The 15,491-nt window shown below is 39.0% G+C and overlaps 2 protein-coding genes across 2 annotated transcripts in view; both read left to right on the plus strand.

Moving 5' to 3' along the window:
* SCAMP1 (secretory carrier membrane protein 1) overlaps positions 1-15,491 on the plus strand; it is a 131,627-nt gene that overhangs the window by 18,026 nt on the left and 98,110 nt on the right. The gene's annotated exons all lie outside the window — the stretch shown is intronic.
* LOC119507913 (cleavage stimulation factor subunit 2 tau variant-like) lies at positions 3,539-6,688 on the plus strand. Its single transcript, XM_037801218.1, has one exon. The coding sequence runs from the start codon at positions 3,601-3,603 to the stop codon at positions 5,407-5,409; it is 1,809 nt and encodes a 602-aa protein (XP_037657146.1). The 5' UTR covers positions 3,539-3,600; the 3' UTR covers positions 5,410-6,688.

Raw genomic sequence — 15,491 nt, forward strand, 5'->3', positions numbered from 1 at the left:
TTAGCAGTCACTTAAATGTAGATAGTGAAATTTACCCATCTTTGTAATTTCTATCCCATAAGTTATTTCGCTAATGTATACTTTGTCCATTCCCAAATTTTTTTAAATTTTCAAAGGTCTCAAAACACATTGAGAGCATAAACCAAACTTAGTGTACATTTGTCCACTTTAATTAAATCTGTAGCTGTGAAATGATCAAATTTGAATATTTTTTTCATTTTTTTCTTAATTAGAGAACATGTGGGTTTACATAACAATCATGCATAAAACACAGGATTCCTGTACACCACCCCACCACCAAAACCTTGCATTGTTGTGGAACGTTTGTTACAGTTGATGATGGTACATTTTTATAATTATGCAGTTAACTAAAGTTGATGGTTTAATTTAGGATTCACTGTGTAGTGAGTTCAATGGATTAAAAAAAAAATTATACTGTTATCATATATACAATCTAACATTTCCCCTTTTAATTATATTCATGTATTTATATATTTCAGTACTGTTAATTGTGTTCACAATGTGGTACCATCACTACCATCCATTACCAAAACATTTCCATATTTCCAAGCAGGAATCCTGTCCATTTTTTAAGCCTTAGTTTCACATTCCCTATCCCCACCCCATCCCCTGGTAACCTGTATTCTAGATTCTGACTCTATGGGTTTGCATATTCTAATTGTTTCAAGTCAGTGAGATCATACAATGTTTGTCCTCTTGTGTCTGGCTTATTTCACTCAACATAATGTCATCAGGGTTCATCCATATGGTCTCATGTGTAGGAACTTCATTCCTTTTTATGGCTCAATAATATCCCATTTGTATGTATATAACATGTTTCATTTATCCATTCATCGGTTGATGGATACTTGGGTTGCTTCCATCTTTTGGCAATTGTGAATAATGCTGCTATGAATATCAGTGTGCAAATGTCTGTTTGAGTCCCTACTCTCATTTCTTTAGGGTATATATCTAGAAGTGGGATTGCTGGGTCATAAGGTAATTATATACTTAGTTTTCTGAGGAACTGCCAAACTGTCACAGAGGGTGCACAATTTTACATTTTATGGCAGTGAATAGTGTCCCTATTTCTCTGCATCCTCTCCAAAACTTATCTTCCATTTTTAAAAATATAGCCATTCTAGTGAGTGTGAAATGGTATTTGATCATGGTTTTGATTTGCATTTCCCTGATGGCTAATGACGTTGAGCATCTTTTCATGTGCTTTCTGGCCATCTGAATATCTTTGGAAACATATCTATTCAAGTCTTTTGCCCATTTTTTTATTGGGTTGTTTGTCTTTTTGTTGTTAAGTTGAAGGTTTTCTTTATATGTTTTGGATATTAAACCTTTATGGGATAATGTGGTTTCAAAATATTTTCCCCCATTGTTGTAGGTTATTTTACTTTCATGATAAAGTCCCTTAGATGCAAAGGTTTTTAATATTGAGGAGGTCCCATTTATCTACTTTTTCTTTTGTTGCTTGTGCTTAAGGTATAAAATCTAAGAAACTATTCCTAACACAAGGTCCTGAAGTTGCTTCCCTATGTTTTCTTCTGGGAGTTTGGTAGTTCTAGCTCTTGTATTTAGGTGTTTGAGCCATTTTGAGTTGATTTTTGTATATAGTATGAGGTAAGGTTCTCCTTTTTTTTTTTTTTTGCAAGTGGAGATCCAGATTCCCCAGCACTATCTGATGATGAAGAGACTATTCTTTCCCAATTAAGTGGTCTTTGCCCCCTTATTACAAATCATTTGGCCATAATGTGAGCGTTGATTTGTGAATTTTCAGTTTGAATCCATTGGTCTATATGTCTGTCCTTGCGTCACTACCATGCTGTTTTCTTTTTTAAACAAAGAGCTTTGTTTTAATTCGTTTTATGAAACTTAGGGTTACAATGGAAATGCAGTGAACTGAAATTATCATTTACTTTTTTGTTGTTTTTGTTTTCTTTTGCTGTGCAATTTGATTGAGCTATAGTCACATACCATACAGTCATCCAAAGTGTACAATCAGTTGTTGTTCAAAGTATCATCACATAGTTGTGCTTTCATCACCACAATCTATTTTTGAACATTTTCACTACTCCAAAAAAATAATAAAAATAAAAATAAGAATAAAAATAAAAATAAAAAAGAACACCCAAAACAACCCATTCCCTCTTCTTCCTCTATTATTCATTTACTTTTTTGTCCTCATTTTTCTACTCATCTATCCATACACTGAACAAATGAAGTATGAGTCACAAGGTTCTCTGCAGTTATACACTTGTCTTCAAGATTCAAGGGTGTCGGGTTGCAGTTCAGCAGTCTCAGGTATTTCCTTCTAGCCAATCCAACACACCAAAAACTAAAAAGGGATATCTATATAATGCATAAGAATAACTTCCAGAATGACCTCTTGACTCATTTGAAATCTCTCAACCCCTGAAACTACTTCCCCCTTTTGGTCTAGAAGGCTTTTGCAATCCCATGATGCTAGTTCCAGACTCATCTCTGGGAGCCATGTCGCACGTTGCCATGGAGATCCACACTCCAGGGAGTCATGTCCCATGTAGCGGGAAGGGTAATGAGTCCATGTGCCAAGTTGACTTAGAGATAGAGGCCACATCTGAGCAACAAAAGAGGTTCTCTGGGGGTGGCTCTTAGGCACAATTATAAGTAGGCTTAGCCTCTGCTTTGTAGTAACAGCTTCATAAGGGAAGCCCCAAGATTGAGGGTTCAGCCTACTAAATTGGTAGTCCCCAGTGTTTGCAAGAATAATAAGGAATTCTCCAGTTGGTAAATTTAATATTTCCACATTTTTTCCCCATTCCCTCAAAGGGGCTTCTCAAATACTTTTTTATCCTTGCCCACATTACTCTGGAATGTAGTGGGGCCTCACATCAACCTGTACAAACAAACCAGATCTTACTCCCTGTCCAAGGTTCCATGTAATTATGATGCTTGAATAACCTAACAATACAAGTTAAATTATATAGTGTGCTACAGAAAATAAAGATTTTCTGCCAAATAAACATCTCTACCTTTAGTACAATGCTGTTTTGATTTCTGCAGCTTTATAATAACTTTTAAGATGGGGAAGTGTGCATTCTTCAACTTCATCCTTCTGTTTCAAGATGACTTTGGCTATTCAGGGTCCCTTACCCTTTTACATAAATTTGCTGATTGGCTTTTCCATTTCTGCAAAGAAGGATGTTGGTATTTTGATTGGGAATGCATTGAATATTTAGTCTTCTGATTCATGAACATGGACTGTCCTTCCATTAATTTAGGTCTTCTTTGATTTCCGTTAGCAATGTTTTGTGGTTTTCTGTGTACAGGTCCTTTACATCCATGATTTATTCATAGATATTTGATTCTTTTAGTTGCTATTGTAAGTGGAATTTTTTTTCTTGATTTGCTTCTCAGATTGTGCATTACAAGTGTATAGAAACATTGATTTTGGGGGGCTGATTTTGTATCCCACACTTTGCTTAATTCGCTTATTTGCTTTAGAAACTTTGTTGTGGATTTTTCAAGATTTTCTGTACATAAGATCATATCTGATTCGAGGACGCTTCTTGGAAGAATCCGCTATCCGCTGTTTGCACAGACGGAATCATGTCGAGTTTGACTGTGAGAGACCTGGCGATGGATCGATCACTGCGTTCCGTGTTCGTGGGGAGCATTCCATATGAGGCAACGGAGGAGCAGTTAAAGGACATTTTCTGGGAGGTTGGTTCTGTTGTCAGTTTCCGGCTGGTGTACGATAGAGAGACGGGAAAACCCAAGGGTTATGGCTTCTGCGAGTACCAAGACCAGGAGACCGCGCTTAGTGCCATGCGGAACCTCAATGGGCGGGAGTTCAGCGGGCGAGCGCTTCGGGTGGATAATGCTGCTAGTGAAAAGAACAAGGAGGAGTTAAAGAGCCTAGGGCCTGCAGCGCCCATCATTGACTCACCCTATGGGGACCCCATCGATCCGGAAGATGCCCCTGAATCAATTACTAGAGCAGTCGCCAGTCTTCCTCCGGAGCAGATGTTTGAGCTAATGAAGCAGATGAAACTCTGCGTCCAAAACAGTCACCAGGAAGCTCGAAACATGTTGCTTCAAAACCCGCAGCTGGCTTATGCACTGTTGCAGGCACAAGTAGTGATGAGAATCATGGATCCAGAGATTGCTTTGAAAATTCTGCATCGTAAGATACATGTCACGCCGCTGATCCCGGGCAAATCTCAATCTGTCTCTGGCCCAGGCCCCTGCCCAGGACCAAATGTTCTCCTGAACCAGCAGAACCCTCCAGCCCCTCAGCCTCAGCATTTGGCTAGAAGACCTGTAAAAGACATTCCTCCTCTGATGCAGACTCCTATCCAGGGTGGAATTCCAGCCCCGGGGGCCATCCCAACTGCTGTTCCTGGACCTGGAACTGGTTCCTTAACTCCTGGAGGAGCAATGCAACCCCAGGTTGGAATGCCAGGGGTTGGCCCAGTGCCTTTAGAGCGGGGACACGTACCGATGTCAGATCCCAGAGCTCCTATACCTCGTGGGCCCATGACTACTGCTGGCCTGCCTCCTAGAGGACTGTTAGGAGATGCTCCAAATGACCCACGTGGAGGGACTTTGCTGACAGTTACTGGAAAAGTAGAGCCCAGAGGTTACTTGGGCCCACCCCATCAGGGTCCTCCCATGCACCATGTCTCTGGGCATGACACCCGTGGACCTTCCTCACATGAGATGAGGGGAGGGCCATTAGCAGATCCCAGAATGCTAATTGGAGAGCCCAGGGGACCCATGATAGATCAAAGGGGTCTACCCCTGGATGGTAGAGGTAGTAGAGATTCTCGAGGGATGGAGACTCGAGCCATGGAAACCGAGGTCTTAGAGACACGAGTAATGGAGAGAAGAGGAATGGAGACCTGCCCAATGGAAGTTAGAGGCATGGATGCAAGAGGAATGGAGATAAGGGGCCCTGGCCCCAGTTCAAGAGGCCCTATGACCAGTGGAATCCAGGGTCCTGGTCCCATTAATATGGGGGCAGGTGGCCCTCAGGGTCCCAGACAGGTTCCAAGCATTTCAGGAGTGGGAAATCCTGGAGCTGGCATGCAGGGAGCAGGCATGCAGGGGGCAGGCATACAAGGGGCAGGTATTCAAGCAGGGGGCATGCAGGGGGCAGGCATACAAGGAGGAGGCATGCAGGGGGCAGGCATACAAGGAGGAGGCATGCAGGGGGCAGGCAAGCAAGGTGGAGGGCAGCCTAGCAGTTTTAGTCCAGGGCAGAGCCAAGTAACTCCCCAGGATCAAGAAAAAGCAGCTTTGATCATGCAGGTTCTTCAACTGACTGCAGATCAGATTGCCATGCTGCCTCCTGAGCAAAGGCAGAGTATCCTGATTTTAAAGGAACAAATCCAGAAATCCACCGGAGCTTCTTGAAGGATTTTAGAAAATACATGGGAGTAATCTCAAAGTTAATTCTGTTGCATGGAGAATGGGTGCAAAAAGCTGATTTCTGCATCCTCACACTTGAATGATTAGAGTTTAACTCCTCCTAGAGCCTAATTTCATTTATTCTTGTTGTCTTTTTCTTTCTGTTTTCCTTTTCATTTTTAATTGGTGTTAGGGGGAGGAGGGAGTGGGCCTGTTCACTTTAAGTCACCAGAAATATACAAAAGTAACTCTGAACATGATTATAGTTTAACAAATAAGATTACAAAGAATACGCAGCAATATGAAAGGTCTCTGCAGTATGTTAACTACATTTTTAAATATTGAGTAGAACTATGTGAAAACTGCACATAGAGACTAAGGTAACCTGTGTTAAAATGGTAATGTGCTAAGACAGTTTAAGATTTTAAGTTGTAAAATAAAGACTTTTACCTCAGAATTATAAAGATAAGTGTTTTGGTAAGCCATTTAAAATACAAAATCCTATTTTGGGGTTAATGGGATGCCATATTAGGTTAAGCATTGTTTTAGTGTTTTTGAATTATTTTGAAATGTTAGAGCTAACAGGATAAGTTTAAACTTGTGGTATTGGAATTGCTTTTTTCTAAAGCTATGCTACCTGAAAAATCAAGGAATGCACCTGGTTTTATGTTGCTTCATTTATCCCACCCTTCAGAGACACTATTCTGGTCTAGCTTTGATTAGATTCAGTCTCTCAGTACCTTCCCTTTTCTTAACAGTCTTTAAGATCTAAGTCAAATCTGGATAATTTTCACATGGAAATTTGTATCAGAGCAAGTATTAGTTAACAGAAGCCTAAACTTCCACGTAGCCAGATGATCTTACTCTGGAGAAGAAAAATATCTGGTTACGTAGTTAAAAATATTTAATACAAGGAAAGAGCTAAGACTTAGAAATTGAGTTATTTTTCCCTTTAAGGTTTTTACATCCTAAATGGTAATTAACTCTTTTTACAAAGTTCTTTGCTGCGCTGTTGTTGCTTGCTATTTTACTATTGTTTTTTGTACATACTGTTAACTTTCCCATGTTTTCTATGTGTTTCTCCCATGCTGGAGTGGTAACTCGCCTTCATATATATGATTGTTCTGGTTAATACTAATTCATAGTTGGTTTCATTATCTTGAAATTACAGTTTTATCACAAAGTTTTAGCTGAAGAGTTCTAATGATGAAAACTATTGTGTTATGTTCTTTATTGTAGTAAAATTGGCATTATTTAATGCAAACTAAATAAAAAGAAAGCATAATGAAGGCTAAAAAAAAAAAAAAAAAGATCATATCTGCAAAGAGAGAAAGTTTTCTTCCTTTCCAGTTTGGATGCCTTTTATTTCTTTTTCTTGCCTACTTGCTTTGGCAAGAACTTCCAATACAATGTTGAATAACAGAGATGACAACAGGCATCCTTGTCTTGTTCCTGATCTTAGAGGGAAACCTTTCAGTCTTTCCCCATTAAGTATGATGTTAGCTGTGGGCTTTTCATATATGCCCTTTATCATTCTGAGGAAGTTTCATTCTATTCCTAGTGTTCTAAGTGTTTTTTATCAAGAAAGGGTGCTGTATTTTGTCAGATATCTTTTTTGTGTTGAGACATAATCATGTGGCTTTTTTCTCTTCATTCTCTTAATGTGGTATATTATATTAATTGATTTTCTTATGTTGCACCAACCTTGCATCTCAGGGATAAATCCCACTTTATCATGGTGTGTAATTCTTTTATTATGCTGTTGGATTCGGTTTTTGCTAGTATTTTGTTGAGGATTTTTTGCATCTATATTCGTAAGATGTATTGGGCTATAGTTTTCTTTTCTTGTAGTCTCTTTTTTGGGTGGGGGGAGGACTTAATATGGTAAATATTTATTTCTTTCCAAATATATAAATTTCATGCATTCCTAATCAAAATAACTAAGGGTTTTTCAAAAGGTATTTGACAAAATAATTCTAATATCTATCTAGAATAGTAAATGTGTGCAAATAACTGGGAAGCTGTTTTAAAGAAAAACGAGAGGAAACTTGCCTGACCTTACTGTTTTAATTTATTTTTATCATTTTTTTTATTGTGGAATATAACATACATACACAAAAGTGATAACTTTCCATATACAGTTCAACAGTTAGCAACTTTCAAAGTATACTTCAGGTTACAATTCCACAATTTCAGTAATTTCCTTATTATGAAATATAACATATACACAAAAAGGTAATATCTTTCAAACTATGATTTGACAAGCAGATATATAGGAAAATTTCAAAGTTATTATGAGTTATAGTACCATAGTTTCACTCATTTCCTTATTGTGAAATCTAACAATATATACAAAAAGGTGTAGCTTTCAAATTACAATTTAACAAGTAGCTATAGAACAAATTACAAAGGATGCTATGGGTTACAGTCTACCATTTCAGTTCTTTCCTTCTAACTATTCTAATACCCTAGCAACAAAGAAAAAGAAAATTATATAAAAATTCAGTATTCATAATCCTTTGTTAAATTCCATCTTGTCTGTTGCTACCCCTTCTTCTAGTTTAAATCACTTTCCTCATCTTCAGGGATGTCTAGGCAGTGACCACCTTAACCTGTGCATGTTGAAAAGGAGTGTCAACTTTATGAGCAAAGGGTCATATCTAGTTGATGTTCTTGAAGAGGCTGTTGCCTCTGGGTTTTGGGACTTAGCTGGCATAGGAGCACTCTAAGGGATTTAAGTCTCTGATGAATAAACTTAGTGAGTGTTCTAGTCTGCTAATGCTGCTGGAATGCAAAACATCAGAAATGGATTGGCTTTCATAAAAGGTGTATTTGGTTACACAGTTACAGTCTTAAGGCCATAAAGTGTCCAACAATCGGGTACGTTCACTGGAGGATGGCCAATGGTGTCTGGAAGACCTCTGTTAGCTGGGAAGGCAAGTGGCTGGCGTCTGCTCCAAAGTTCTGGTTTCAAAATGGCTTTCTCCCAGGACGTTCCTCTCTAGGCTGCAGTTCCTCAAAAATGTCACTCTTAGCTGCACTTGGGATATTTGTCCTCTCTCAGCTTCTCCAGAGCAAGAGTCTGCTTTCAATGGCTGTCTTCAAACTGTCTCTCATCTGCAGCTCCTGTGCTTTCTTCAAAGTGTCCCTCTTAGCTGTAGCTCCTCTTCAAAACATCACTCACAGCTGCACCAAGTTCCCTCTGTCTGTCAGCTCATTTATATGGCTCCAGTGACTCAACTTAGACCCACCCTGAATGGGTGGAGCAACACCTCCATGAAAATTATCCAATCAGAGTCATCACCCTCAGCTGGGTGGGGCACATCGCCAAAGAAACACTCAAAGAAATCTAATCAACACTGATAACGTCTGCCCACACAAGATTACATCAAAGTTAATGGCGTTTGGGGAACACAATACATTCAAACCGGCACATTCCACCCCCTGGACCCCAAAATGACATTATCTTTCCATATACAAAATACTTTCATCCCATAACAATATCACAAAAACTTGAATCATTTTGGTAACAATAGTTAAGTACAAGGGCTCATCAAAATCAATTGTAGGCATGGTCAGTCCTAAGGCATAATTTTCCTTTAGCTGTGGATCTGTGAACTTAGAACAAGTTATGTGCTTCCAATACACAAAGGAGGGACATTCATAGGATAAACATTCCCATTGCCATAAGGAAAAACAGTAAGGAAAACAGGGTTAACAGGACCAAAACATTTCCTAAAACCTGCAGGACAAACTCAATTAGATTTCAAAGTCTGAGAGTCATTTACAGAATGATGTTGCATCCTTGGGGCTTGAGAGAGCGGGAGTCTAACCCTTCCTAAGGGCTTTTTTGGCAGCCCTTTCCTCTCCAAACACTGTGGTGAGTGCTCCAACATATCCACACATTGGGGAGACCACCTTCTTGGCCCCACCCTCCTCAAACATCGGGGCAGCACCTGGATTCCCTTCCATCTCCAGGGCACACGCTTAACCCCTTCAGAACAGTGTGGTGGCAGCCAGGCTCTCCCCAATTCCCTGGGAATGTGCTCCACCCTCTTTGGGGCTTGGGGTTGCAGAACATTTCCTGAGCATCGAGGCGGAAGGCCTGCCCTCGACCTCCATGGCAAACACCCCTTCCATGCATGTGGGCTGCTCCGCTCTCTCAGCCCGAGACCTCTTGACTCCAGACCTCAACCTCCATGGCTCTGTCTTTGAAGAAATTTTTCCTTCAGTTTGTTCCTTGTCTTTCTCCTCCAGTCCAGACTGGCAATGGCTCTGTCTATAAAGATCTCACAAAAATTCTGTTGGTTATCGGGACTACTGTTGACTTGGGCTTATCATATTGTGGTCATTTGGTACATCTAGGTGAAGCTTGCATAGGATTAACTTTCAATTTGATTCTATTCATCAGTAAGTCTATATTTATGCCAATACCATGCTGTTTTGACCACTGTAGCTTTTTAGTAGGCTTCAAAGTCTGGAAGAATAAGTCCTCCCTATTCATTCATCTTTTTTAGGATGTTTTTGGCAATTTGAGGTCCCTTTCCCTTCTAAATAATTTGATAACTAGCTTTTCCAAGTCTGCAAAGTAAGTTGTTCAAATTTGGATTGGGATTGCATTGAATCTGTAGATCAGTTTGGGTAGAATTGATGTCTTAACAATATTTAGTCTTCCTATCCATGGACATGGAATATTTGCCACCTATTTAGGTCCTTTTTTATTTCTTTTAGTAAAATTTTGTAATTTTCTGTGTAGAGGTCTTTTGTATCCTTTGTTTAGTTTATTTCTAGGTACTTGATTTTTTTTTGTTGCTGTTATGAATGGAATTTTTTTTTTAATTGCCTCTTCAGTTAGGTCATTCCTCGTGTACGGAAACATTACTGACTTACGTGCTTTAATCTTATCTCCCGCCACTCTGCTGAAGTTGTTTATTAGCTAAGGGAGCTTTGTGGTTGAAATCTCAGCATTTTTCAAATGTAAGATCATGTCTTCTGCAAATAATGACAGTTTTACTTCTTCGTTTCCAATTTGGATACCTTTTATATCTTTATCTTGGTGAATTGCTCTGGCTAGAATTTCTAGCACAATATTGAATAATAGAGGTGACGGTGGGCATCCTGGTCTCATTCCTGATGTTAGGGGTTAGGTTTCACTGTTGAGTAATATGCTGGCTGTGGGTTTTTTATATATGCTCTTTATCATATTGAGGAAGTTTCCTTCAATTTCTACCGTTTGAAGTGTTTATCAGAAAGGGATGTTGAATTTTGTCACATGCTTTTTCAATGTCTATCAAGATGATCATTTGATTTTTCCCTTTTGATTTGTTGATATGTTGAATTACTTTAAATGGTTTTCTTATGTTGAACCACCCTTGCATGCCAGGAATGAACCCCACTTGGTTGTGGTGTATAATTCTTTTAATGTGCCTTTGGATTCGAATTGCAAGTATTTTGTTTAGGATTTTTTCATCTGTATTTATTATGGAGATTGGCCTATAAGTTTCCTTTTTTTGTAGTGTATTTATCGGGTTTTGGTATCAGGGTGATATTAGCTTCATAAAACAAGTTAGGTAGTGTTCCTTTTTCTTCAGTTTTTTGAAAGGTTTTGCGCAGGATTGGTGTCAATTCTTTTTGAAAAGTTTGGTAACATTCCCCTGTGAAGCCATCTGGCCTTGGTCTTTTATTTGTAGGTAGATTTTTGATGACTTATTGGATCTCTTTGCTTATGATTGGTTTGTTGAGGTCCTCCATTTTCTCTTGGGTCAGTCTAGTTTATTCATGTGTTTCCAGGAAACCATCCATTTCTTCTAAATTGTCTAGCTTGTTGGTATACAACTGTTCATAGTATCCTCTTATGATTTTTTTTTTTATATCTTTAGGATCTGTAGTAATTATCCCTTTCTCATTTCTGATTCTGTTTGAGTCTTCTCTCTCTTTGACTGTGTCACTCCAGCTAAGGGTCTGTCAATCTTGTTGATCTTCTCAAAGAACCAACTTTTGGTTTTATTTATTCTCTCTCTTGTTTTTTTGTTTTTCCAGCCTCTTCAGTTGTTCAGTTAGGTCTTTAGTTATTAGCTCTTTTTTGCTTTTTGATATATGCCTTTAGAGCTATAAATTTCCCTCTCAGTACTGCCTTCACTGCATCTCACAGGTTTTTAAAAAAAATTTTATCATATTTTTTTATTATTGAATATAATATATATACATAACAGTGATAACTTTCCAGGTGCAATTTTTTTTTTCAGTTTTTAAATGAAATTTTATTGAGATGTATTCACATATCTTAGAATCATCCAGGTGCAATTTAACAAGTAATTAGAGAGCAAATTTCAAAGAACATTATAGGTTACAATTCCACAGTTTCAGTTATTTCCTTATTATGAAATACATATATAAAAAGGTTCTATCTTTCAAAGTATGATTTAACTAGTAGATATATAGGAAATTTCCAAAGTTAGTATGAGTTATAGTACTGTAGTTTCTGTCATTACCTTATTGTGAAATGTAACATATATACAAAAAGGTATAGCTTTCAAATTACAATTTAACAATTAGCTATAGAACAAATTTCAAAGGATGTTATGGGTTACAGTGTGACCATTTCAGTTTTTTCCTTCTAACTATTCTAATACCATAGCAACTAAGGAAAAGAAAATTATATGAAGAGTCAGTATTCATAATCCTTTGTTAAATTCCATCTTGCCTGTTGCTACCCCTTCCTCTAGTTTAATCACTTTCCCCATCTTCAGGGATGTCTAGGCAGTGACCACCCTAACCTGTTCATGTTGAAAAGGGATGACAACTTTATAAGCAAAGGGGGCATACCTAGTTAATGTTCTTGATGAGGCTGTTGCCTCTGGGTTTTGGAACTTAGCTGGCATAGGGGCACTCTGAAGGATTTAAGTCTATGATGAATAAACTTAGTGAGTGAAATTATAGAGTATGGTATTCCTATTAATCATAGTCCCCAGTATGCAGTGTGTAGAATTTTCCCATGTACCCTTCTGTTGTCAACTCTCTGTGCTAGTGTCATACCTTAGAAGTATATCATGCAAGCACCTATCTATATTTGATCCCACAGGTTTTGATATGTTGTGTTCGCATTTTCATTTGTCTCTAGATATTTACCAATTTCTCTTGCAGTTTCTTCTTTGACCCACTGGTTGGTTAGGAGTGTGTTGTTTAACCTCCATATATTTGTGAAAGATCTGGTTTTTTGGTGGTTGTTGATTTCTAGTTGCATTCCATTGTGGTCATAGAATGTGCTTTGAATAATTTCAATCTTTTTAACTTTATTAAGACTTGTGCCCCAGTATATGATCTGTCCTGGAAAACGTTCCATGGGCACTAGAGAAGAATGTACACCCTGGTACTTTGGGGTGTAATAATCTATATATGTGTATTAAGTCTAATTTAGTTATCATATTTAGGTTCTCAATTTCCTTGTTGGCCTCTGTCTAGTTCTATCTGTAGAAGAGAGTGGTGTATTGAAGTCTCCCACTATTATTGTAGATGTGCCTGTTGCTCCCTTCAGTTTAGCCAATATTTGTCTCATGTATTTTGAGGCTCCTTGATTGGGTGCATAAGCATTAATAATTGTTACTTCTTCGTGAATTATCCCTTTTGTTAATATATAGTGTCCTTTTTTATCTTTTATGACGTCTTTGCATTTAAAGTCTGTTTTGTCTGATACTAGTATAGCTACCCCAGCTTTCTTTTGATTGCAGTCTGTGTGGAATATTGTTTTCCATCCTTTCATTTTCAGTGTCTTTGTGTCACAGGGTCTAGGATGAGTCTCTTGTAAACAGCATATCTCTGGGTCATATTTTTAAAACCATTTTACCTGTCTGTATCTTTTAATTGGAAAGTTTAACCCATTCACATTCAAAGTTATTACTGTGAAGGGGGTTCTTGAAATAGCCATCTTATCCTTTGGTTTTAGTTGGTACATCTATTTTTTCCCCTCTCTCTTTTTTTCCTTTAAATTACTGCTACTAATAACTCTTCAGTTCTGTACTCTTCTCGAGACCTCTCTCTTTCTCTTCTTTTTTTCTGAGCTGGTAGAGCTCCCTTTAGTATTTCTTGCAGGACAGGTCTGTTGTTAACAAATTCTCTCGACACTTGTCTGTGAAAATTTTAAACTCTTCCTCAGTTTGAAGGAGAGCTTTGCTGGGTAAAGAATTCTTTTGGCTGGCAATTTTTCTCTTAGAATTTTAAATATATCATACCACTGCTTTCTTGCCTCCATGGTGCCTGCTGAGTAGTCAGTACTTAGTCTTATGTTGTTTCCCTTGTATGTGGTAAATTGCTTCTGTCTTGCTGCTTTCAGAAGTCTCTCCTTTTCAGCATTTGACAGTCTAATCAGTATATGTCTCAGAGTAGGTTTATTTGGATTTATTCTTTTTGGAGCTCGTTGGGCATCTTTAATTTGCATATTTATGTCTTTTAGAAGGGTTGGGGTTTTCCCCAACAATTTCTCTGAATATTCCTAGCCCCTTTCTCTTCCCCTTCTAGATCACCAATGATTCTTATATTTGTGTGCTTCATGTTGTCCAACATTTCCCTGAGATCCATTTCAATTTTTCGATTTTTTCACCATTCATTCATTCAATTCAAATTCGTTCAATTTCCATCACTCTATTTTTGAGTTGCTAATTTGTTCCTCTCCCTCTTCAAGTCTGGTGTTATGTGTCTCAAGGGTATTTTTAATTTGATCAGCAGTATCTTTTATTTCCATAAGATCTGCTGTTTTTTTTATTTACTCTTGCAAATTCTTCTTTATGCTTTTCTAGGGTCTTCTTCATGTCCTTTATATCCTGAGCCATAATATTGATATTTGTGTTTTCTTCTTTGATTAATTGGTCCAATATTTGTGTGTCTTCTGGCTTTTTAATTTGTTCAGTTGGCTTGTCCATATTTTCTATATCCTTCAAGTGCTTTGTAATTTTCTGCTGGTTTCAGGGCATTTGCTCATCTTGGTAGGGTTATTTTGGGAAGTGCATAATTAATTGAACCTTTATATATAATTTGTTTTGCTGGAGTGTAGTTTCCCAATCCTACCAGAAGGTGGCACTCTTGAGGCTCTGCTTGCTGGAGTGTAGTTTCCCTAACCTACCAGCTTGTGGCAGTCGAGGTACAGCTTACTGGAGTTGTTTTCCTAACCTACCAGCAGGTGATGCTCTCAAGTAGGTATTCCCAGAACTTCTCCTGTGTGGTAGGCAGACTCCAAACTGGGTGGGGAACCAGTCAGTGCACTGAATCTCCGTGTGCTCTAGGGAATCCTGGTCCTGGGGCTGCAATGTGGGCCCCGAGCAGGTAGGCAAGGAGTCTGATCCAGGGCACCCCATAGGTAGGATGTGGGCCCTGCCTGCCTGTTCTCTGCCTTGTGCCTGTGAGTCTGTGGGGTGTGGGAGGGCCTCCCGATGCTGGTATGGTGCCTCTCTCTTCCTGCTTCTCGCTGTTGTGCACAGCAACCCTCCCGCCGTATTTCTGTCGTGGGAGAACAACTGCAGTGTTCCCTTATGGGAGTTCCCCACTGTCTGGCTGTGGAGGATCACCCCCCAGAAACTGTCAAGGTAGGTGGATGGGAGTGGAGAGGTGCTGCTCACTCCCTTGCCCCGCGGCAGTTTTGCTGCTGCCTCTGGCCTGGGTGGGGGGGTGTTCCAGGTGGGGAGCACACTCATTGTGTCCCTCCAGCCATCATCTCTGCTCTGTTTTTGTTGGGTGCCCCCACCCCAGTGTACTGTGGGGTGCCTCTATGGCTGGTCACACCCCAGAATCGTGGTACGTGGTATCCTCCAGCCCCTTTCTAGTTACCCTGATGGAGAAGAAGCCTTTCCACCTCACCTACTCCACCATCTTCCCAGAAGTCCCACATTGTAGCATCTTTATCTGGCTTTGTATGAGGGTGTTATTGACGTCATAGGATGAGTTAGGAAATGTTCTCTCTACAGTTTTTTGGAAGAGTTTGAGTAATACTGGAGTTAATTCTTATGGAATATTTGGTAGAATTCTCCTGTGAAGCCATTTGTTCTTGGGCTTTTCTTTGTTGGGAGGTTTTTGATTGCTTATTCAATCTTTTTACAAGT

Source organism: Choloepus didactylus, chromosome 13 (assembly GCF_015220235.1).
Source record: "Choloepus didactylus isolate mChoDid1 chromosome 13, mChoDid1.pri, whole genome shotgun sequence".
NCBI classification, from domain to species: domain Eukaryota; kingdom Metazoa; phylum Chordata; class Mammalia; order Pilosa; family Megalonychidae; genus Choloepus; species Choloepus didactylus.

Excerpts from the sequence above, each read along its gene's own strand:
- LOC119507913 (XM_037801218.1), top strand. The coding sequence starts at position 3,601 with ATGTCGAGTTTGACTGTGAGAGACCTGGCGATGGATCGATCACTGCGT.